The sequence below is a fragment of the Erpetoichthys calabaricus genome, chromosome 2, assembly GCF_900747795.2.
Source record: "Erpetoichthys calabaricus chromosome 2, fErpCal1.3, whole genome shotgun sequence".
In the NCBI taxonomy this organism is placed as follows: Eukaryota; Metazoa; Chordata; class Cladistia; order Polypteriformes; family Polypteridae; genus Erpetoichthys; species Erpetoichthys calabaricus.
In genome coordinates, this window is record NC_041395.2 from 4,451,618 (window position 1) to 4,476,215 (window position 24,598).

At 40.0% G+C, this 24,598-nt stretch overlaps 2 protein-coding genes across 2 annotated transcripts in view; both read left to right on the forward strand.

Moving 5' to 3' along the window:
* The first annotated feature begins 1,862 nt into the window (after positions 1–1,862).
* LOC114669444 (uncharacterized) lies at positions 1,863–21,190 on the forward strand. Its single transcript, XM_051924013.1, has 7 exons — positions 1,863–2,155; positions 2,243–2,310; positions 2,390–2,566; positions 2,649–2,755; positions 2,835–2,903; positions 3,010–3,150; positions 21,125–21,190. The coding sequence occupies exons 1-7, from the start codon at positions 1,962–1,964 to the stop codon at positions 21,188–21,190; spliced, it is 822 nt and encodes a 273-aa protein (XP_051779973.1). The 5' UTR covers positions 1,863–1,961.
* The window catches only part of LOC114644966 (NACHT, LRR and PYD domains-containing protein 3-like), a 91,073-nt gene continuing 77,498 nt past the window's right edge, over positions 11,024–24,598 (forward strand). The window contains exon 1 of the mRNA XM_051924014.1: positions 11,024–11,162. The gene's annotated coding sequence lies outside the window, so the exon portion shown is untranslated. The remainder of the gene's footprint in view (positions 11,163–24,598) is intronic.

The following is a 24,598-nucleotide window of genomic DNA, read 5'->3' on the forward strand; positions in this document are numbered from 1 at the left end:
TTTGACAGTGTATTTTAGTGAGAATGATTATAAACATATTACCCATGTTCATTTCCCATGTAGATATGTAACGTTTAGTGAGAATAAATAAAAAGTAACAACACATATAATAGTTATGTTGCATTGTTTATGATTAAGAAAATTCATAGTTTATCCGAAATGTTCTACTTATACAGTCGATTTATTTCACTTCTGAAGGTGTACATTGTCGGTATTCTCCATTGCACTTGCCCCCCAGTGTAAGGTGTGCCAGTGCAACTGAGGGGTGGCAGACGAGCTCACCTAATGGGTGACAAGGCACATCCTCACCCTGATGCCGAGGCTCTTGTCATGAATATCCCATCTTGTGCTTTTTTCTCGTTCCTGCCAGTTTACTATTATTATTGGACACGTATGTAGAGGGAATGTGTGTCTTAACCTTAACATTAATTTTATGTGAATTTCCCCTTGGGATTAATAAAGTATCTATCTATCATATAGTGCCTTTTCTATCTGTCGATCGTTCTATCGTAAAGCCTTGAATGAAACTGAGTGTTGATGCTTTGGGTCAGTGGTTCTCAATCTGTGGGGTGAGCCCCCTCGGGGGGGGGGGGGGGGGGGCGCGTAGATGTGAAAAAAAGAAAACAAGAATCGAAAATATGAAAAATCCATCTATTGAAACCAAAACTAATTAACTGAAACTACATTCTGATACTAGAAAAATAGTTAGATAAATGTCGATAAAAGTAATTATAATAAAATATGCATCTATGATATTATCATTAATTTAAAAAGAACAAATTGGTATTAGTGGGCTCATTTCAAAAAAACATTAGGGGGGCACGATTAAAACTGGTATGAAAACTCGGGTCGCAAATACTTAAAGGTTGAGAAACGCAGCTTTGGGTAAAATTAAATGTGACAGTGACAGCGGGGGATTGTGGAACTGGAAGATGGTGTAAGAACACAGAAACGACCAAAGCTTAGACTTTCAATAATTCTATTTACATCAATGATTTATCTGTTGTGTTGCAGTTCAGAAGATTACTTCTTTACCCCCCCAGCGCAGCCTTTGATCAGATGCATTCAGAAGGGTCGGATGTTGCTGACAAAGTCCGGTGCTTTTTTTGAAAGTTTGGCTCCAGATGTGCTTATCCAGCTGCTCCTTCTTGTCAGTACTTGAGTGATCTTTATGTTCACCTCTGGATGAATTCGCAAAGTTTCTTTACAACGTTTTTGTCTCATTAACGCAGAACTCCCGAGGCTTTCCTAAAATTGCAGAGGACACTGTGGATGGCGCTGATTCTGTTTTAAAGACACTTGTGATTAGTTTTGCAGCACATGCTTTTACTCACATTGCTTTTTGGAAATCAATAATACAAATCAGCTACAGATCTGGGAATCACTGAATAGTAAAAACGTTTAATGAGAGTGTCTTGCGCATATACTGGTGTAATGACCACGTCGGCTTTAGTGAAGCGTTTCTTAGCCTTTCTGATATGATCGACATGGGGTAGAATAGATACTGGATTGTTATAATACGTGCTACCTTACGCAAAATATGCTCATTAATTTGTAACAGATTCTAGGTGGACACGATTCCACACCAAGGAAAAAGGTAAATCGTTCATAATGTCTCAAATATATGTTAACTTACAGACAAGTACTACGTAACTGTTTTATACAAAGTCCTCATTTTAACATACGCGAGCCCAATCAGGATTTGAACTCGCGTTAGCTCACCTCACCTCACCGCTGTAACTTTTACGATTTGGACCAACGCAGCTCAGCGGACGAGCGAGTCACCAAATCGACGGCTGACTGCGCGGATATCAATGACGTCATCACGCTAGCGTGCCTCCAAATCACGTGACGGGCGCATTTGAAACAAGCCTCGGAGCGGCACTTCGAGCTCCAGTGTATCGAAAGCTCGGCTCAATGTCCAAACCTCCGAATCGAGCGGCCCATCGCTACTAGAAAACATGATCAGCAAGTTTTTGATAGGCGGCAACAAAATGACGAAAGGACGGGCGCATTTTTTCACACAAGAGGAGCAGGACCTTTTACTCGCTGGATATGAAGAATTTCAAGATTTAATACGCACAAAGGGTAACACTGCAAAAGCAACCCAAATCAGAAAAGACGGCTGGCAAAAAGTGGCCGACAGATTAAACACGTAAGTAGTGTGCATTGTACTTACTGAATGCAGCGTTTCATGTCCTATGTGTCAGATTAATTATTATTTAATATGTCATAATTCCAGATCAAACGTGAGCACAAGGAGAACATGGGAACAAGTTAAAGTGAAGTACAAGAATATACTTCAGACTGGTAAATATTGGTATATAACTATTTAAAGAATTGTTGACTTAAAGAATCATATATAATATAAAAAACATTCATTTTAAAGCTAATAAGAAGAAGGCAGACAAGCAAAAAACAGGTGGAGGTCCACACGGTCCAGACCTCACCCCTGCAGAAGAGTTGGCTCTCCAGCAAAATGCCCATCGCCCTGTTTCTGAGGGCACTCCAGGGGGAAGCTCCTCCTCAGAACCAGCAGCAGGGTGCAGTGGTCACTTCATTTCAGGTAAAGGATGGTCATTGCATATATTTGTCCTCCATGTGTGCCATAGGTATGTTCCATATAGCCCTCTTTTTTGTTGGGTCAGTTGCAGGGAATGTCATATCCCTTGAACCCGTGTCTGACCAAGAAGATCTTGACGAAGGTGAAATATTTGATGAAGACACTGTGTCTGATTATTCATCAGGACGAGAGGTACATTTTCCAAATAATGTTTGATCAAACTCCACTCTGATCAGTCCCATGTGCTAATCGTGATATAACGGTTTTGCAGGAGCCTGTCGCCAGCACACATGTCCCTTTTGGAGCACATCAGTCCACATCCAAAAAAGGAGATGGTGAGGTTGGTGGAGCCATTTGTTGTACTTGATACAAAATGATTCAAAATGATATACTGTGTATACAACATAGAGGATAAAAGGCATTTGTAATTGCATATTTATTTGCAGAAAAATCTATACAAGAGATATCTACAACAGAAAATCTCATACAGAAAACTAAAAATGAGAAAAATACAGCAGGACATGGAACTTCATGAACTGAGGACAACCAAAATGAAGTTGCAGATACAAATACTAGAAAAACAATTGGTAACAAAATGCTCTTTCCCATAAGTGTATCGTTAATGATGTTCTCCTCATTACAGGCTGAAGGGCCGTAATATGCAATAAATAACTTTTGTGTGAAACCGCTGTTGTCTTGTTCATTGAAAATATTGGCCACAATTCTGTCTCTGGCAGCTCTGCCACTGGTTTGCTCAAAGTCATCATCAGGGTGCACCAAAACCTCAGGGACTCTGTCTTTTCTGATGGTCGCTATGTTGTGTGAGACTTGAGCATGCAACACTTATGTCCCCTCAGCCTTTTTAGACATTAAAGTCTCTCCTTCAGGTGGCCAAAAGTCATTTCAAGTCGTGCCCTTGTCCTGCAGCGAAAGGCAACCTGTTTCGAGTTGCGGCGCACCTGAGGGACTGCCTTCCCATAAATAAAGTCGTGACGACACAATCTACGGACCATCGCCAATAAAAACAGTTCATTTTACAAGTTTGAAAGACATTTTATTAATAATGGAATCAAAGGATCAATCTTAAATTTAATTAATGTGAACGTTGAGATTGTTTTTCAGCACATATGTGCTCCGCCGCCTTCTGTCCGTGCAGTGAGCGAGATCTTCTAACAACGAGACTCTTTAAGTCTCACGAGATGTGTTTTTGACACCGCTGCTGTTGATATTATGATGAATGGTGAACAGCGAAAATTTTAACTTGCATTCAAAATAAATACATTCGTTTATTCAACAATCTGATTAACGGTTATCTGTTTTTCCAACATAAAATATATATTTTTTAAAACATTATCTTTTTAATCAACCAAAAGTTCAAAAACACAAGCAATTTTAAATATTTTACAAAGGTTTTCGCGGCGCACTGGTGCACCGGTTGCCCAACAGTGTCCGATAGACAGAGCTGCATTATTAGATCGGGTTTGTGGCCCAGGGTTGGGGTTAGGAAACGGGGTCATTAGAAAATACCTACAGGCATCTCCCCCCGTCCCCAAGCAGAATCCCATCATGATGACCTGTGCAATATGTAAGAATTGTGAATAAAATACACACATCAGCACGAGTTCTAATTCCATTATTACCTTGTTCAAATGTCCGATACAGGTGTGACTCCTTAAAGTCTCGAGTCATAAACAGACCCTGGACATTTAGCCTCCACATTTGATACAAGGTAGGGTGCATCACAGATATCTGAGGACTGATCGCATGTGGCTCAAACAATTGGACTGTATGGCGACATGTCTACTGGCTATTTAAACTCTTACAAAAAAGTTACATTACCTGCACGTTAATACTGTTTATGTAGTCGGGCTCGTTTGGACCTGATGGGGCCTTCATTCGGACCTGCGTACAATGCAGTGCCGCAGTCACATTTGGAGATCCTGGGTAATGAGAATGTTAGGCTGATTGGGAGATTCTTGGCTATGTTTTTACTGTCTTAATCTTCTTTATTTATTTATCTGGTTTGTACAATGCTATATACTGTATACGCTGCCGTTCTTTATTATATTCTGTAAGTGCCTTGAGCATGGGAAAGGCGCTATATAAATAAAATGTATTATTATTATTATTATAATGGCATGAAACGCCTCTTTTATTGTCTGCACACGCAGGTGTCCAGGAGACACAATGAAAACCCGAAGGAAACATTTCAGAGCCAAACAGACTTTACGAATTGCCTGGCAAACTGCACTTTTAAAGATTTTCCACATCGGCTATCCCAGCGTTTCTCAACCTTTAAGTATTTGCGACCCGAGTTTTCATAACAGTTTTAATCGCACCTCCCTAACGTTTTTTTGAAAGGAGCTCACTAATACCAATTTGTTCTTTATATCACAGATGCATATTTTATTATACCAACTTAACTTTTATCGACATTTATCTATTTATTTTTCTAGTATCAGAATGCAGTTTAAGTTAATTTGTTTTGGTTTCAATAGATGGATTGTTCATATTCTCGATTCTTGTTCTGTTTTTTTCACATCTTCGTGCCCCCCTTTTTGTTAGTTCGCGCCCCACAGTTTGAGACCCACTGGCCTGTCCAGTATATAAAAACAGTGCCGCTTGCAAAAAAACTCAAAGCAGAGCCTACTGTCTGTGGTGCTGAGAGCCCGACTGCGCCGAGTTTCACTTCGAATATAAGGTCCTAATAAATCTTTGAGGTTCAATATCTCCCCTCCCACCCAATCCGGCCACCAGCCAAACCCCCAAACCCCCTACCCCGACTAAAGCGGTATCTTTCGAAAAGGATTTCCTCCGGGAGCTATAAAGGATCTTGCCGATCGCGCAAACCCCCCTCGCTATGAAGTTCTCTTCTTATAATTTGTGCCCCGAGATCAACTGGTCGCTCATTCATGAACGGGGAAGCCCTGACTGAATGAATTCCACGCACGGACACCGATTAAGGGTGGGAGCTAATCCTTATTTACATCGGGCAGCTTTGAGGATTTGGATCTGCTGCTATGACAACACATCCTGCAAGAGCTTCGAAAAACCGACAGTTCCGGCTAAACGAGTAATCCACGTACGAAAAATACCCGACAGGACAGCAGGAAAATAACCGTCGCCCTAAGGACAAATAAGAATCGGCGCGTTTCCTTATTGAAGACCAATTGGTGTATACGGATAAGACTGAGGCGGCACGGTGGCGCAGTGGGTAGCGCTGCTGCCTCGCAGTTAGTTCGCTTCCCGGGTCCTCCCTGCGTGGAGTTTGCATGTTCTCTCCGTGTCTTCGTGGGTTTCCTCCGACAGTCCAAAGACGATTCTAAATTGTGTGCTTGGTGTGTGTGAGCCCTGTGTTGGCTCCAGCAGATCCCTGTCACCCATAGGATAAAGCGGGTTGGATAATGGATGGATAGATAAGACTGTAGCGACTTCAACGTGTCAGTTTCGGAAAGGTAGAACAAAGAAGGGATCGCAGGACAGTTTACTGGGACAGTCACACGATTTCAAAAGCAGAACAAACGACTTTGAACTTGAACTATTTACAATTATCTGTGAATCTGCCGTTGTTATGGCCCACTGTTAAAGAACCAAAAAAACTAAGCCCCTGATTTCACATCCATGACCCTCTTCGTGTCCCCCCAAGCCCTCTCTCTCTCTCTCTCGAACCATCCAGCAAAATTCCTGCCTCTGCCCCTCCGTTCAGGGCGCCACCCCTTTTCCTGCCTTTACTGTCAATCACGCCCCCCCAAGTCACTCCTCCGCGTTGTTCTCCGGCCTCCTATAGGATCGACCCAGCAGTCACACCCGCGCCCCCAGAGCGGGTTGCTACAATACATTTTTTATTTTATTAATTGTACATCATGTTACATTTATTAAATAAGTAAAATTAATCAAACACGTAGAATTCATACTCTAAAAAACAGAATTAAGAAGGCAGAAATGAAACAAAACAAACAAAAATTCAACCCCCACCCCAAAAGAAACAGAGGGGAGCTTAGAGGAGAGGAAAAAAATAAAACACTCCCCCTACAGAGTGTGTGTGGTATTACAAGTCCTGCGGGTGTTCAACAAGATCCTCTAAAGCAGGGGTAGGCAACGTCGGTCCTGGAGTGCCACAGTATGTGCAGGTTTTTGTTCCAACCCAGTTCCTTAACGAGAACTCAATTATTGCTGATGAAGCACATATTGCTTAAGTGACATTTTAATGCTTCATTTTAGTGGTCTCGCTTGTTAAGGTTCTCCAACCTTAATTGCTTATTTCAATCTTAAACTGCTGCATTCAGTGTTTTAATTGCTCCTTATTAGCAATAAGATGTAAAAGACAAAGCAGCCAGCAGTTCTCCAGCTATCTTTTTTCCAATTACATCTGTGTGTGTTCATCATGCACGGTTTGATTTAATAAAACACTTAATAGAAAAATGTGACAGACTGAAAATTATCTGTTTTAGGCTTCAAATCATTTGGATGATATCCTTGGAAAGGAAAAAAATCTACGATATAAAAGCCTTACATTGCACAGACTAACAAGCCATAAAATTAAATAAGGTCTGAGATTGGCAATGATTGGTTTCTAATTAAGCAATTGGGTTGAATGAAAACCTGTAGCCACTGCGGCTCACCAGGACCGACATTGCCTACCCCTGTTTTACATCTTATTGCTAATAAGGAGCAATTAAAACACTGAATGCAGCAGTTTAAGATTGAAATAAGCAATTAAGGTTGGAGAACCTTAACAAGCGAGACCACTAAAATGAAGCATTAAAATGTCACTTAAGCAATATGTGCTTCATCAGCAATAATTGAGTTCTCGTTAAGGAACTGGGTTGGAACAAAAACCTGCACATACTGTGGCACTCCAGGACCGACGTTGCCTACCCCTGTTCTAAAGCAGTGGTCCGCAACCTTTTTGACAGCAAGGACCACTTTATTAGATGCAAATTTTTCCACGGACCGGGGTTGGTATGCAGTTTTGTACACAATTTACATTACATTTCTATTATTATTAAAGTTATTAAGCAGTTCGCATACGTTTGCAACTCGAGATTTTTCTTCTTTTTTTGCATATAACAAAGACATATGCTTTACATTTGCCATTCCTACAGATTGCACATCACAAACATTAACACTGCTATCTTTTTCTCGTGTCTGCCGTTTCTATAGGAGGGTGACAATGAGTTCAATTCCAATGGATGTTTTTCAAATGTTGACAAGCAATAAGCAAAAGATATCACTGAAAACCACAGAAAACAAAAACAGCAAAAATAAATAAATAAATAAATAAATAAAAACAGTACGAGGAAAGTTCGAAGAAAGAGATTTTTTTTTTACAATGTTTCTGTTTGGGGATCTTTCTGCAAACGTGCACAACTGAACTGCGGCCACAGATCTAACTGCTCTGCGGATGATTCATTCAGGCATTTCAAGGTCACTTCGTTGTAATGAAAGCATCTGCTGAATGTACTTCGTAGTAACGCGATTTCTATAGACTCGTGTCATATGGGGAAACTGTCAGGACCGTAAAAATACTTTGTTGTAATAGTCTCTCACCTCGGTCTCTCTCCTCTCTCAGCGCCGCTGCAAAGCCCTGCCCGCCAAGCGTTCTGAAAAGTCCGAGTGAGTCTCCGTTGCCGGCAGTTCTCTCGCGGCCCGGCTGTCAGACGGCGCGGACCGGGGGTTGGGGACCGGTGGTTGGGGACCCCTGATCTAAAGAATGTGATTGTTTCCAGTTTCCAATAACACACAACATGAGTTTCTCAGTCACACACGGTGGGCTGGGGGTCTGCCAGTTAACTCTACCTGCTGCTAGTGTGGCACGCGCTGCATCGGCACATTTGTCTCCATCCGCTGTACTCCTCCACTTACAGCACAGCTGGCAGTGGGTTTAGGATGACTGAGACCCCAATGCTGTCTGATAAAGATTTCAAGATTTCTTTTGTCCAAAATGACGTTAATTTGACGCGTTCCCAAAACCCATGGCCTGGTGACGCTGGAGCTGGATGGTGACGCTCGGAGGTCAGGTCTTGCCCTGAGTACATTTTGGACAGTTTTAAACAAGATAAGTGCAGGAATCAATGAAAGATTTGAAGTTGAGTTACTGAGTGCTTGGCACATATAAAGAGAATATTCAATGTATGGCCGAGTTCCACTCCTTTTCTGAGGTGATAATTGAAAAGTCTGTGTTGGTAGAGCTCTACATGACTGGGTGGCGAGGTGGCTCTGAGGCTTAGGGGTCTGCGCTCTTAGTGACTCTGCGCCATTAGGCTCTTGAGCAGTGAGGCCCTTAGCCTGCCATTGCTCTGTCCTGGTAGTGATGTTCATCTGCATGGAGGCCCTCCAACACTTCAGCATTGCTCCATCTCTAACCTCAGGCAATCAGGCACAGTAAAAGGACAAGCAGGCATCACATTTAATAATGTATTATTGATAATAATCATAAAAATAATATGGAAGCAAACTGTAATGTGAATGCTGGCAAACCCTAACCATACAGGCTAATAAATGTAGGGTGTGGAGCTTCAGGTGGCATACAAACTTGGGGTCCCACAAATGTCTCTGGTCACCTCTGTTCAGGATGGAAAACATGGCAAGGAAGGGGGAGACAATACCTGATACACTGTGGTAAGGCTGTGGGATTTGAGGCGTTCTGATGAAGTCTACACTGTAAAAAATGTCAAGAAATTTAATGGTAAAAATACTCTAAATGGTGAAAGTAAAAGACCTTTTCTGAAAAAAAGGAAAGTTACCTTATGTTCTACTGAAAATTACCTGTATATCTTAAACAATACATTTCATTATTTTGTACGGCCAAGTTCTGTAAAATCGATATTTTTTCTACCTTCAAAATATGCTAAATACCGTTTATTGATGCAGTACAGTTAATTTTACAGTGTAAAACTGTTAAATAGCGCAGGTAAACAACCGTAAAATGTAAAACGGTAAAGCGCTGCTTCAGTAAAACCGTTACGATATTTGCATAAGGACACGCCCCCTTTTACCGAATCCCTTTGAATAGTCGGGAAATAAAACTTAAACTAAGTTCGCAGATTTATTTTTCCCTGCGTGCTGAAGGTTTTTTGAGGTTATGGAAGCTGATTTATGATGAGGACACCAAACACCACAAAAGCAAACTTTACTTCCCCACCAGACAACGTGCCATCACTTCCTTAAACATTGAATTGTCTATAATGTGTGTAATTAAATGGTTCATGTTTGCTATTCCGCGGTGGGTTGCCACCCTGCCCGGGATTGGTTCCTGCCTTGTGCCCTGTGTTGGCTGGGATTGGCTCCAGCAGACCCCCGTGACCCTGTGTTCGGATTCAGCGGGTTGGAAAATGGATGGATGGATGGATGTTTGCTATTGATTGTTTTTACTTTACTGATGCAAACTGTGTACTGGGGTTTGACTCAGACAATACATATCGTTTATTGATTGGCATATTTATTACACAACATTAATTTCTGGTTATGGTTAAACATACCCTTCTTTTGGAAGTTGTTGCAAAGAACAAATAGTTTTTATTACAAAATTATACTGTAGACCTAAAAATATTGTCACTTTCTTTTTTACGGTAAAATTCTGGCGACTCCAGCTGCCAGTATTTTACTATAAATTTAACATTATTTTTTTTTACAATGTACACAATAAAGAGTATACAAGAGGAAAGCAGAATCACAGAGGACAAGGGCAAAACAGTCCTCCTCCATACAAATCATTTTTAGATAAAGCACTACCGGTAACTAAACCGTGATTAGATATAACGGCTCAGACTGAGAGCAGAAGCAGCCATTCTTAATGAGGAACATTGCCCTGGGCGTGAAACTAAAAACGGGCAACGTGTTAGGAAAACCGTCGTCTAGGTAAGCAATTGAGACAAAGAGAAAGTAATCATAAATAAAGACACAGGCAGTCCAGGGAGGAGAATAGTGCAGGCGTTAAGAAACTACAAGAGTTATCAATCCATCCACCCATCATCCAACCCGCTACTGTATATCCTAACTACGGGGTCACGGGGGTCTGCTGGAGCCAATCCCAGCCAACACAGGGCGCAAGGCAGGAAACAAACCCCGGGCAGGGCGCCAACCCGCCGCTGAACTGCTACAGTTAATTTAAGTCATTTTTTTTAATAAAAAGAGAAGCTGATAATTTTACTAATATTATAAGCCCGTAGAACCGAGAGACGCCGTCCCGTCCCGGAACACGTGACAGCACAGCGCACTGTAACTGCTGCTGCCGAGTCCTTCAAGTCCCGATACGCAGGAGCGTCGGTTAGTGGTGCTAGTCAATCTCATACCCCCCTAACCCCCCAAACCTCAACAGAACTTCCATTGCCAAAAGTTACAAACCCAGAATGAAACACAACACAACAAGGAAGAAATCACAATTAAAAGCTGGAGGAGGTCCTCACTGCGGGGTCGGAGGTCAGAGGGCGTGGACTGCACGGTGAACACTCGGCTCATTCTCGTTCCGACCGCCGCTGGCTAACCACAAGTGTCTTTTGCAATTCCAGTGAAATGACGCAGTGTGTTGGTTAGCGGATTTCCTTCTCTTTCCAGTTCTGAGACCCAGCGCTGTATTTTCAGTAATCGATCACTCGAGGTAAGGGACTTTCATTTCGATTTGAACAAGCCGAGCGACAAGAGGGGCTACCATACCGACTGACAGCTTTGCGATGAGCGCAGTCAAAAACGCAGCACTCTTGGTACCCTGACGTTTCTTGTTTCATTTTAGCGTCTTACTATATAAGGCGACATCGGGATCGCGTGGAGTTCAGTGTCCCTTCTGATCGGGCGAACTGTCACTACAGCGAGCTGAGGGCTTTGAAATGTAATGGCCGGCGATTTTCAGTAAATCACATCGCAGCGTAGCCCGGGCTGGGGTGCGCTTTGGCTGTTGTCAAGATAAGTAATTGTTAAACACTTCCTTATATGAAAGTTGATGTTAACTTCTTGTAATTGAGGGATGATCCCTAACTCGCGGTGAACTTCATGGCCAGTGAGGCACCGACTCACTGCTTCAGAGTGAGATTTACAAATATATGAACCCAAAGAGTAGCTTATTCACTGTTCAATTGGCAGCATGCGCATCCATATTACTAACGGAAGGTTGTATATCGGATGTACGGACGCAGGCTCACCCCACAATTGTATCCGGCTGCAGGTCGCAGACTCGGCCTTCCACGCCCCCGGCCTTCCGCGCCTCCTGCCTTCCACACCACGCCCCCATCATTCGCGTCCGTCCCCTGTCGCATCGCTTTCGTTGGAAAACTAGTAACGTTGATTTACCACGTAACCCTAAAAGACGATATTAATATGACTTCCTGCAATCACGAGGCAAGAATCCGAGTTTCTCTTTATGGTATTACTGTCGTGTTTACTTAAAAAACAGTTTTATAATTTATGAGTCAGGATTCGATTGTTAAAAGAAAGAGGGCATAACATATTTTTAGATTAAGGAAACCCCATACTAAATATGAATGTGGATGCTCTAACTGCTATTATAGTGAATTCTATCATTCAAAATATTTGAAATTATTTTTATGGTACTTTTGTACTAAACGGCATGTCTGACATTATTTCTGGAACCTCGTTCAATAAAGGAAAATTCCGTTAATGACATTAATTTATTATATTACAAAATACATGATGATCAATAACACAACAAAGCAATCAGCAGGCATGAAAATGAAGGTCTAAACTTTCGAGTTCAGAAGAAACTTTTAAAATTGTTTATACTGAACAATTTTTTAAATGATCCAGCTTACTAATACAGTTCATACTTTCATTTCCATTGTTTGTCTTGAATTGTGTTTTATTAATTTTGTTCTACGCTGCTGCTATAATGTTGATAAATTTCAAGTGGAGTTATTAAACTTTCAAATGTTTACCTGATTTTTAATTTTAATGCATAATTGTTCTCCCTGGGACCCAAACTTATAAATATGTACTTATCAAAAAAAGTGAAGCAAATCTCTCAAATTGCTTAATAGATATTATATCGTTTGTTTTTCTAAAGAAAAAACATTTGCATTATTGAAAGTTACACTTCCATAAACCGTCGTTTTTATTTATTTTGGAACTGAACTAACAGATTTTAAACTTAACTTTAAAAATGTTTTGTTTGGGTCGATACAATAATTACAAATCAATTTTTTAGTGATTTAAAATCATTTAATCGCCATATACCATTTCTTGTATTAGGAATTTGTCATTTGTTGCATACCCCGAGTTACTCTCCAAACGGAGATTTACTTTTTTGTAAATAAGATTACCGTTATTAGGTTATCGGTCTCACTGCCTGCTCAGGATTCTTCCCATAGTGTGTTCAGCTGTCTTTGACCACTTTGTGCCTGTGTGTGTCATCGTCTCTGTTGTCTGATTTGGTGTAACGCCTGAATCCTACAAAGTGTCCCCTGGTCAGTGTCCCCTCTTGATTAGTTAATGTTTTTTTTGATTCTGTCAGACCAAGTATCGTTACCTTAATAAATGCTAGCTTGATTTCTGGTTGTGTTCCGGCTGCCTTGAAACACGCTGTGGTGCAGAAACGTATTATAAAAAACAAAATAAGGACCCTCTAATGTGTCAAATTTCAGGCCAATTTCTAAACTGCCTTTTTTTATCTAAAGTCTTTGAAAAAGTTGTCCTACCTCAAACATTTCTAGATGAAAATAGTATTCTGGAAAAATTCCAATCCAGATACAGATGTTCTTGCAGCACTGAAACATCCTTGTTAAAGGTTAACAGTGACCTCTTCCCAATTACTAATCCTGGAGATTCTGCCATTCTTGTACTGCTAGATCTTACCTCAGCTTTTGATGCTGTGGATCTTATGATTCTTATATCCTGCCTTGAACAGTATGTAGTCATCCAAGGTAATGCCCTGAAATGGTTTAAATCTTATCTAAGGAATAGGAATGTTTCTATTCATTTGGGTGAGTTCTCATCCTCTGTAGCTCCTCTTACTTGTGGGGTTCCATCCTTGGACCAGCTATCTTTTTGATAGGCATGTTACCTTTAGGCTCCATTGTTAACAAGTATGGCTTCTCTATACTGATGACACTTAAATATATTTGCCACTAAAATCAAAGCGAGAAAATACAGACCCTCCATGTGTGCTTGAATGATATTAAAACCTGGATGGCAATGCATCTTCTTAAACTAAATGATAATAAAACTGTGATCATGGTGTTCAAGAGTTAAGAAAGTTTGAGTGTCTCTGATATTGCTCTTGGATCTCTTTCCATATACGTATCATGAAGCTTCAGTTAGCCCAGGTGTGATCTGTGACAGCTCATTCAAACTCAACAGACAGATAAATTGTGAAGTTAAATGAAGCTTTTTCCAGCTGAGACTTTAAGGTAAAGGCTTTTCTTTCTTTCTTTGATCTTGAAAAGGCCATCCAAGCTTTTACAGCATCTCATTTGGACTATTGCAGTTCTTTGTATGTAGGTATTGGTCAAGCCCTGTTACGACGCCTACAACTATTCCACAACTTTGCTGTTCGCTTATTGAAGGCTCTCGTAAGTGTGGCCATATTTCACCAATACTGACCTCACTTCACTGGCTTCGGGTCCATTTCAGAATTGATTTTAAAATTCTGTTTCTTGTTTTCAAATGTTTGAGTGGATCAGCCCCATCTTGCCTCTTGGAACCTCTTCACTTGTATGTGCCAACAAGATCCCTGTGGTCTACTAGCCCGATGCTCTTAGTTGTGCCGAGGTCGAGGCTGAAGCAAAGGAGGAATCGGGTGTTTGTGGTGGCTGCTCCTTTTCTCTGGAATGGCTCTCATTATATTAGGTCTACTCCATCACAGGCCATTTTTAAGTCATCATTAAAGTCTTATTTCTTCTTGTTGACATTTTTTGTATATTTTGGCTCACGTAATTCAGGATTATAAATATGTATATATGGCTATTTAAAGTTTATCTTTTATGTAATGGCTGGTTATTCTTGCAGTTTTGTGATGTGTACATACGGTATATTTGAACTGCTTCTTTTACCCTTTCTTGTACAGCACTTTGGTTCAGTTCTGGCTGCTGTTGTAAATGTGGTTTATAAATAAATATTGCCTTGCCCTGCTTTATAAAACATTATTTTAATACATAACACTAAGACAATGGACTGTAAAGATGAAGTTGGTTTGCAACATTTATTACAAAAAAGTTAAAGAATATTTAAAATATTGAACAAGAATTGTAGGTTGTAACTGAACAATGAGGGACATGTATGTTTGTTACATTTTCTCACAAAACTCAGTCATTTTCCTTTTTCCTCTCACGTTAATGTAAAAACAGATGCATGTATTCCATATGTGAAAAAAATATGTCTAAAGACATATTCCCTCTCCTCTTCTTCTGGAAATTCAGATAGCAAATCAAATTTCTGAAGGGCCTCCTCAGTGTCGTCTTTGTCCATTGACAGTAATGCAGGGAGTGAGATTCGCCCTCTGAACACAGAAATGTTCTCAGCACACCACTTCTGTGCCTCGGTGAAATGCTGCTGTAATACATTATATTAAAAAAGAAAGAAAGAAAATTCTTTAAATGGTCATCATCAAGCTCATAGCCTTTTCCTCCACATTTACAAGGAATGTAAGGAAAGTAAAAAAAATAATGTACAGTAAATTTAATTTATTATACATTATTAACATTACTGCTTTCGATCACAGATTCTACAAGTCTTCAATGTTTCTTACAATACACTATTATTAATACAGCACACAATGCATTTCAAATGTTTTAAGGCCTTTAAGAGTTGTACTAGTACTACAGTTTGTCAGAAGATATAAAACAGGCTTTTAGTCTTTTGGGCTTTGACTCCTACTGCTTAACGATTAACAGTCGGCATCTGAGACAAGCATTAAGTCTTTTTATACATTTTATTCACTACACCACAGGCATTGTAAGCCAGCATCAACAAAATGTAATTTATCTTTCTTATGGAAGTTTATAAAATGATGTGCCTGTACCTGCTCATCAGTGCACTGTGCTGGATGTTGGAGAAGGGACGCTGACGTTTCTTCTAAAAGAAAAAATCTGAAATCTGCAGAATGCAGTGCTATGGAACAGAATAGCAAGACATTTGTTCATTTCAGATGTAGTGCCAAGTCTTTACTCTGTCTTCTCATTAATGGCTCAATAAAGTCTAAACCTAAAAACATAGAAAATAATATTTACCTAAGGAAATGTTAAAAAAGAACCAAAAGAATAAGCACAAAAAATGACCCTGTCCTGGCTGTTCATTGTTTCTGTACCTTCTAATTTTTTGTATGGTTCTTGGCTTTCATTTAGAAAGGCGTTTGCTCGCTCAGTCTGATGTGAGCAGCTACTTCAGTGATTTCAAAAAGAAGCACTAAGTTTATAATGGTAAACATTTGGAGTATTCGTCTTTGATTTACAATATGGCTAAGTATATTTGCCATATTGCTGCAGAACTAAATTAGAGTTATTAAAGGAAATTTAAATTTCATTTACCCCTTGGTGCTGGAGTTCTCAAGTAACATTCTACACCAGCTCTTCCACAAAGCCAGCATGTCATTCTAAAGAGGACTGAGCAGAGTCACGTTGTTAAAAGGAGTTTAATGTTACAAAAATATTTATGCAAACCATTATAAACATACATTTAAATGATCTGGATTTTGAAAGGTAGGCGTTTCTGGAACTTCAAAACCACTATGGACAGTATGTTGAAATTAAAAAAAAAAAACAAATATAATAAAATAAGTTAAACATAACACAAATATCCAACACAAATTGTAGAAGGTGACAAAAATGGGAACCAGCAACCAGATATAATCCTCCCTCTACAAATACTACAATGAAAGAAGAGAGGACTAAAGTTGAGACACAACTCATTAAAATTGAAGGGGACCTCGAGGATGAAATACAGAGACACCACAAAATGGTCCTTTGGAAACCTGGACACAACATTAAATACAGACATACAAAAAATGATAGTTACAATATGAAATGGTCATACCATCAACATGGAAAGTCCACAGCCATGGCTATTCATCTGACTTGGAAGGCCCTAATACATCCATCCATCCATTATCCAACCCGCTATATCCTAACTACAGGGTCACGGGGGTCTGCTGGAGCCAATCCCAGCCCACCGCAGGGCGCACACACACCAAGCACACACTAGGGAGGCCCTAATACAAGGGGTAAAAAAATGTAATCAAAGAAAAATATTAAATACTGACATACAATAAACTGTTGACAATGACTTTTAAACAAAAACAACAATGGAATTGGCCACTTGGGACACACCCTGTGTTACATCTGTAAATAGTAAAACCTGCCAAACAACGGAAAATGCTCAGCTTTTTAACCTGAATTTAAAAAAGTTCCAGTTCAGAAATCTAAACGTCAGTATTGTTTGCAAGCACACACTCTTAGCATACCCTGTACATACACTACCTGCATACTTGACAATGTGGCCTTCATGACTCTGAAGGTGACGTAGCAGGATGCTGTAGTCTCTGTGCTTTTTACAAAGTGGGCACTTGGATTCATTTGGATATTTAATCAGTGTTATCAAAGTTGTTTTTATTTTCTCTGCCTTTATGGAGAAATGTGACTGTGGAAATCAAGACAAAAATAATATGTAATACTAATTTGGCAGAAAGCGCTAACGTGCTTTTATAAATAGCTAAAGTTAAGATATTTAACATACGTTAATGACGACAATAAACCTAAATACCTTTCATATTGTACACTAACATTGCAGATTCTCTACATAGCATCTCATAAATAAGTGAAAAAGTTAATATAGATGAAATAATACGGCAAATATTAAAAAGAAACAATACAAGAGGTAAAAAATAATTAAAACGATATGCTTAAAAATAGGATATGTCAGTAATGACGATAAACAGAACACTTGGATTCGCTATACAGTATATAATCGTACATCTCATTAGTTTTGTTTAATGGATCTAAAGTTTCTTTAAATATACTGAGCTTTTTATTCTGTGAGTCCATACCTGGTTTTGTTGTGCCATTGTTCCGTGTCGGAAAACGTTTTCAGCTCCTTTTCTTTTTCGAATTGGAAAAACTGTACAGGAGCTCTTCTTCTCTTTCTACGGACTATAGGCGGTTGTGGGGCGGACTGTGGAAGGCCAAGTCTGCGACCTGCAGCCGGACCCTTCTCGGCTCACGGGCTCATGGACGCATCAAAGCGCACACGCACTGCGACTCAGCGCCCCAGAGTCAAACCCAGCGGCTTCCCAGACTCAGTAGGTAGCGCCCAAGCAACACAACACAACCTGTAAACTAAACTTCAGGTCACAATACAACTGCCACCCGAACACGCACACCACCGCATATAAAACCTTCGTTTAGCGATGTTTACGAAGGTTGTATATATACACGAATGCCAGACGCAACCTGTGCCAAAAGCGCACGCGCACAGTGCCCAACAGTCACACCCAGCGGCTTCCCAAAGTCAGTAAGTGGCGCCCAAACAATACAACACAACTAAACTTGACGTAAGGCGTGTACGCCAACAAGTTGCCATGGTGACATATGTAAACATTGACATAGAATAACTAGACGCCTCATGACTAGCAGAATCGTACGTCAACATTGCCGGCATATTGTGAGTGGCACTGCTGCGGAGTGAAGCAATGAATAATGTGCTGCTTGGGATTGTACAAACCGCTGTACGCTCCAAACCAGATCCCGGGGGATTACATTTCATAGGTAAGGCTGAACAATTGTTTTGGTTATATTTGGCCGTTAGAAAATCCCGTTTTATAATCTTTACTTTAGCTAAGCCAGGCTAAGCTAGCAAAGCTATGCATTTATGTGCTCAAGTGAGCCTCCAAACAACGTTATGGCTAAACGTATTTAGTCACTAACTATGTAGATTGTTGTTAGCTGTTAACATGTCTCAAACTTGATGATGTTCTTTTTCAAGGAGCACATTTAGGAAACACAGTTTGAAAGTGACAACCATCATTGTATGCTCATGTCTTTAGTTGTGTCCGTCTTCCACAAACTAAGGCTGCACCATATTGCCAGACTGAATACTCTCAAATTACAGGATCTGAGTGAGCGAGAGGAGTATGAAGGCAGTCCCCAAAATGTTACTTATATGGGAGGAATGGTTAATAATATTAATTATAATCATTATTATGTATTACTTGCCAGTATTAGTGTGTAAATGGATATTAATAATTGCATTTAAACGATTCGCCGAAATCTGTTGTATGTAAACGATACTGTTTTATACGTTATTGTTTTTTCGTCAGAAAACACGGTTTACACGTCTAACTGTATTAGTTTAAATGGCACTTTTGCCACTCGCAATAAGGCTGACGTATCGTGTCTACTGGGAAACACAGTGAACGCGGCGTCTATCTCTATATGTGTATGTATTTAAAACGAGTCACGGCTCCAAAAGGAAACAGCTTTACTACAAATATATTTCTTTCATTAAATGAGAACTTTCCCAGGACGCTCCCACCCTCCATGATCTTACATCCCTACAAAGATTGGAAGGAACAGAAAGTAATAGCCATTCTTAGATTTGCGATTCTTTAGAGAATCGGGGTTTACTGGTTGACTACTAAAGGGTGTGAATTTCCCCTTGGAATTAATATCTATCTATCTATCTATCTATCTATCTATCTATCTATCTATCTATCTATCTATCTATCTATCTATCTATCTATCTATCTATCTAGCGTTACGTTTCTTGCGGCGGGAGAGAACGCATTTGCTCCTCACCCTCCATGTGTTTGAAATTCGCCGTTGCAATTACACAATTCACACTCACTTAATACAAATGAATGTATATATTGGTGTACAAAAAAAACGGATTTCAATTTTGACCATAATTGAAATATTTAGTTCTGTTTAAAAGGTTTTAATTCTGATGCTTTCATCAATTTTAATACAGACTGTACAACAAAAGGATAACAAGAAAAACAAAAGAATATTTTATTTAAGGTCAAAATTTATTTTTTATATATTGGATTGTTTTTTTCTTAGTCTGATCGCATTTTTTATACAATTTATGCTCATACCTTTATTTGTAAATGAAGTCCATGCGTCTGTCCTTCACCACGAAAATCTCCTTTTCCTTTAGTTTAAAAAATCTTAATCTTCCATTTTGGCAGTCGGTCGGAATAAAAAAAATAAATAAATGGACCGCTACAGTGCACTTGTACAGAAGGTATTAGGGACACGGAGAAGAAAAAAAAAAAGTATATGTCGAGAATAAAGTCGACTACTAACTTTATTCTCAACATTTCCACTTTATTCTCGTGGTTTATTTTGTCATTAAAGTAGAATATTGTGAACTAAACTTCATCTTAAAATCAATGTTTAATTTACTAGATTTTCACAAACCCCGTCATAAGTTAATGTAGCACATTAAATGCTTTGTGTTGTGTTCCTCGACCCAGTTGTTAATCGCTACACGATTCTTAAACTGACTTCCTCAGCACTAAGAGGTGGCGCCGGCGTCGATCGCTGCACAGAATCCATTCACTTCATGATATTCCTGCTCTCTGAAAATGTAGAATGCTAAGATAAATACTTGATATTATTTTCATGATGAAATGCATTAAAGTGTGTATTAAACATGGGAGGTGGCGGTAGTGCTGCTGCCTCCCAGCAAGGGGGTCCCGGATGTTCCCTGTCATGAGCTGGACAGAGTTGCTCAGATCCATACACCTGACCGTTTTTTTCTGCTTCCAACACTTCCACTTCAAGAACTGACTGTCCATAGTATGTCCTACCCCTTGACAGGTGGGCCACTCTGATGAGATAATCCATGTTATTCACTTCACCTCTAGGTGGTTTTGATGTTGTGTAGAGCAACTTGTGGTGGTCCCGTTAAGTTTAAACTGATGCCGTTGGGCCAGAGGAGTTTCTAGGATTTGCAGGTGTCCGGGACTTAGCCCCCCTTTATGATTATCATGCATGGTCTTACATGTACAGTACATAGAATTGAAAATGGGGTTGGGCCACTATAGGTTTTGGCGCATGTTCATATGATGATTGTAAGAATGACAAGGAACAAAGAAAAAGCTTTGGGGTTCCACCCTGGACACTCGACACAACAAAAAAAAAAAGGAAAAAAACTGTCAGCGCCACAGAGTGAACTTTTAGGACCGAGTCTAACAAGTGTGTTGACTGTCTACTGACAGGAACGGGGCAGCTTTACAGTGGGTCAGGAGGAAGAGGAGTGTCTCTGGAGCAGATAGCGGAAATGACGAGAGTGTTCTCTGCAGGTGGGGCCGGAAGTGTCATTAAGTGGGTTTCACTTCTGGGGAACACCCTGTCAGCCCGGCATTACTACACACTTAGTCAAGTCCATTGACTGCTTCCCCAAGTGCACATGTGTGACACAATGTAATGTTTATCAGGGGCTTTATTGTACATGATGGATAAAAAGATTACAGGCTTACCACCATAGGTCATGTATACAATCAAAAAAAAGAATCAGGGGCTGCACTCGCCCCAAACACAACTGCATCGATCCCGGCTGGTCTTGAATCTGAGGATGTCACTTCCACCTCTGCTTCTCTTTCCATCTCTTTACTTCTAGAGTGGCAACACGTCCTCAGAGCCACAGCACCTGGCACCATCACTGGAGCATTACAGCGCTCGCTAACCCTTGTGCTTCGCTAAACGTTCTCCTCCCGTTTCACACCTGAATGTACACAGCAGACATCATCAGGTCTCTTTTTTCCTGTCCAGGACACCATCCCTTATTCAGTATTCTGCTCCTGTCGGAGTGCCCATCATTCACTTCTGCTGCGTTCTTCAGTTGCATTAAGCCTCCCGTCAGAGCGGCACAGAGCGTACACATTAGCATTATAATAATAGGTATCGCCAAATAAAAGAGCAGGGGTTAGCTGATTTTCTTTTCTCTATAACGTTACCAAATTCATGTTTTTTGGGATTTTGTTTTTTTATATATTGACTAGGGGGGGCATGCCCCCCCTGGCATGGAGCCCAGCCCCCAGTTGCAGCCAGAATATTAGTAAAATCTGTAAATGTACAAATGAAAAATTATTTATTGGAGCCAAAATCATGAAATTCTATAAATATGTAAAAGAAAAAAATATTGTTTACCGGAGTAAAAATCATGATATCAGAATAAAATATTTCATCTCTTACTGATTGAAGTTTTCCTGTTAAACTGAGGTCCACTGTGCTCGATGAGTGTTTATAAGAGACAACACTAACGATTCATTCTTTTTTACTGACATTCTTATGGATTAAAAAACTTTTTTTAAAAACTTACTCATTTAAATAACAGTGTGCAATGGGCCATCATAACTTGACCTTCAGCAAACTAAATCACCGAAATATAAATATTGGTGTTATGAAGAGCTACAGTAATCCCTCCTCCATCACGGGGGTCACGTTCCAGACCCCCCCCCACCCCTGCGAAAGGTGAAAATCCGCAAAGTAGAAACCATATGTTTATATGGTTATTTTTATATTGTCATGCTTGGGTCACAGATTTGCACAGAAACACAGGAGGTTGTAGAGAGACAGGAACGTTATTCAAACACTGCAAACAAACATTTATCTCTTTTTCAAAAGTTTAAACTGTGCTCCATGACAAGACAGAGATGACAGTTCTGTCTCACAATTAAAAGAATGCAAACATATCTTCCTCTTCAAAGGAGCAAACAAATCAATAGGGCTGTTTGGCTTGTAAGTATGCGAAGCACCGCGGCACAAAGCTGTTGAAGGCGGCAGGTCACACCCCCTCAGTCAGGAGCAGAGAGAGAGAAAAACAAACAATCAAAAATCAATACGTGCCCTTTGAGCTTTTAAGTATGCGAAGCACCGTGCAGCATGTCGCTTCATGAAGTAGCTGCACAGAAGGTAGCAACGTGAAGATAATCTTTCAGCATTTTTAGACGAGCGTCAGTATCGTCTAGGTGTGTGAACAGCCCCCCTGCTGACAGCCCTACATCAGGATCAGAGAAAGTCAGCGCAAGAGAGAGAGAGAAAGAAAAAAGTAAGCTGGGTAGCTTCTCAGCCATCTGCCAATAGCGTCCCTTGTATGAAATCAACTGGGCAAACCAACTGAGGAAGCATGTACCAGAAATTAAAAGACCCATTGTCCGCAGAAACCCACGAAGCAGCGAAAAATCCGCGATATATATTTAAATATGCTTACATATAAAATCCGCGATGGAGTGAAGCCGCAAAAGGCGACGCGCGATATAGCGAGGGATTACTGTATATATTTAATAGTTTGTTCCTGTGAAAGAAAGTTTACTTGATCAAAAATAAAAAAACACGACTTTCTTGATATTTTAGTTTATAATTTAAAGAATGGAATAAGAATCTGAAACTCTAACATCACATTAAAGTTTGAAAAATTATGAAAAGAATGATACCAAACATATATATGTAGGATTTAAAATAAGACCGACTTAAAGTGCGACATAAAAACGTAGCATAAAAATGTCACATAAAATCGTTGCACTTTTAGGCTTAGGAATTTATAAATAAATAAATAAATATGTATATATATATATATATATATATATATATATATATATATATATATAGTGAGAGAGAGAGTAGATAGATATATTGGAATGGCATTTCTTTGTGGATACACACTGCCTAGATGTACAATCCTGCCAGTGAATGGAAAGTGATTGAGTGACTCGACTTTGCATTGTGTGTGTGTGTGTTTACATACAGATAGATAGATAAATGTGAAAGGCACTATATAATACATAGATAGATAGATGTGAAAGGCACTATATAATAGATAGATAGATAGATATCTATACATATTAATAAAAGGCAAAGCCCTCACTGACTGACTGACTGACTGACTGACTCATCACTAATTCTCGAACTTCCTGTGTAGGTGGAAGGCTGAAATTTGGCAGGCTCATTCCTTACAGCTTACTTACAAAAGTTAGGCAGGTTTCATTTCGAAATTCTACGCGTAATGGTCATAACTGGAACATGTTTTTGTCCATATACTCTAATGGAGGAGGCGGAGTCACGTATCGCGTCATCACGCCTCCTACGTAATCACGTGAACTAAAAACAAGGAAGAGATTTACAACACGAGTCAAACATGGGAACGAAGGTAAATGACGTTAATTTTTGAGTGTCTTCTAATACTGTGTAAGCATACATATTAACACATGTGCAATTAAACGTATGCATTTACGGGGTGATTTCTCAGGCTTAAAAGCTCGCCTTTTACTAAAAAGGTAAATGCAAAACTATTTTCAATCATTCTATGGTCTGCTTCTCACAACTGAAGGCACCGTGGCTGATGTTACGTCACTTGCTGGCCAACCATAAGCGTTACCTGGTAGGTAACCAGCCACTCACTTCACTTCCTTACGGGAATCGAACCTCTGAGGTTTTCTTTTGTTCTTAATTAAAATTTAAAAGCAATACTTCACCGCTGCTAAGCCCCTCTAGCGCTGACGTCCGAGGTTCGATTACCGTAAGCGACTGCAGTGAGTGTGTACGCCTGATGAGCCAAGAATAAGGGGGAAAGACGTGTCGCGTACTCTTTGCATTATTTGACAGTAACCTATTTTCAACCATTCTATGATCTGCTTCTCACAACTGAAGGCACCGTGGCTGATGTTACCACACTTGCTGGCCAACCATAAGCGTTACCTGGTAGGTAACCACCCACTCACTTCACTCCCTTACGGGAATCGAACCTCGGACGTCAGCGCTATAGGCAAAGCCCCTAAAATTGCGCCACGGCGTGTGGTTCATTTATTTGACAACATGTAGATCGGGGTAATTACATTCACGGCATTCGTAGTCTGATTCACAATCTGATTGTATGGGTGGTTACCTACCAGGTAACGCTTATGGTTAGCCAGCAAGTCAGGTCGAAGTGATCACTCGAGTGAAGGCAGCTTCACAAAAAAACAGATCCTTAAACTGTTATTAGTATATTTTCCCTCAATTTAAAAAGGTTTTATTTTCTTCTTAATAAAAATTTGAAAGCGGTACTTCGCCGGTGCGAAGCACGTGGATTTGACCGACTGACACATACAGACAT

What these genes read in the sequence shown, in the direction of transcription:
- LOC114669444 (XM_051924013.1), top strand. Translation starts at nt 1,962, where the DNA reads ATGATCAGCAAGTTTTTGATAGGCGGCAACAAAATGACGAAAGGACGG. An exon ending in CCAAAAAAGGAGATGGTGAG is followed by an intron (nt 2,904 to 3,009) that starts GTTGGTGGAGCC and finishes ATTTATTTGCAG; the next exon opens with AAAAATCTATACAAGAGATA. An exon ending in AAATACTAGAAAAACAATTG is followed by an intron (nt 3,151 to 21,124) that starts GTAACAAAATGC and finishes CTTTACTTCTAG; the next exon opens with AGTGGCAACACGTCCTCAGA.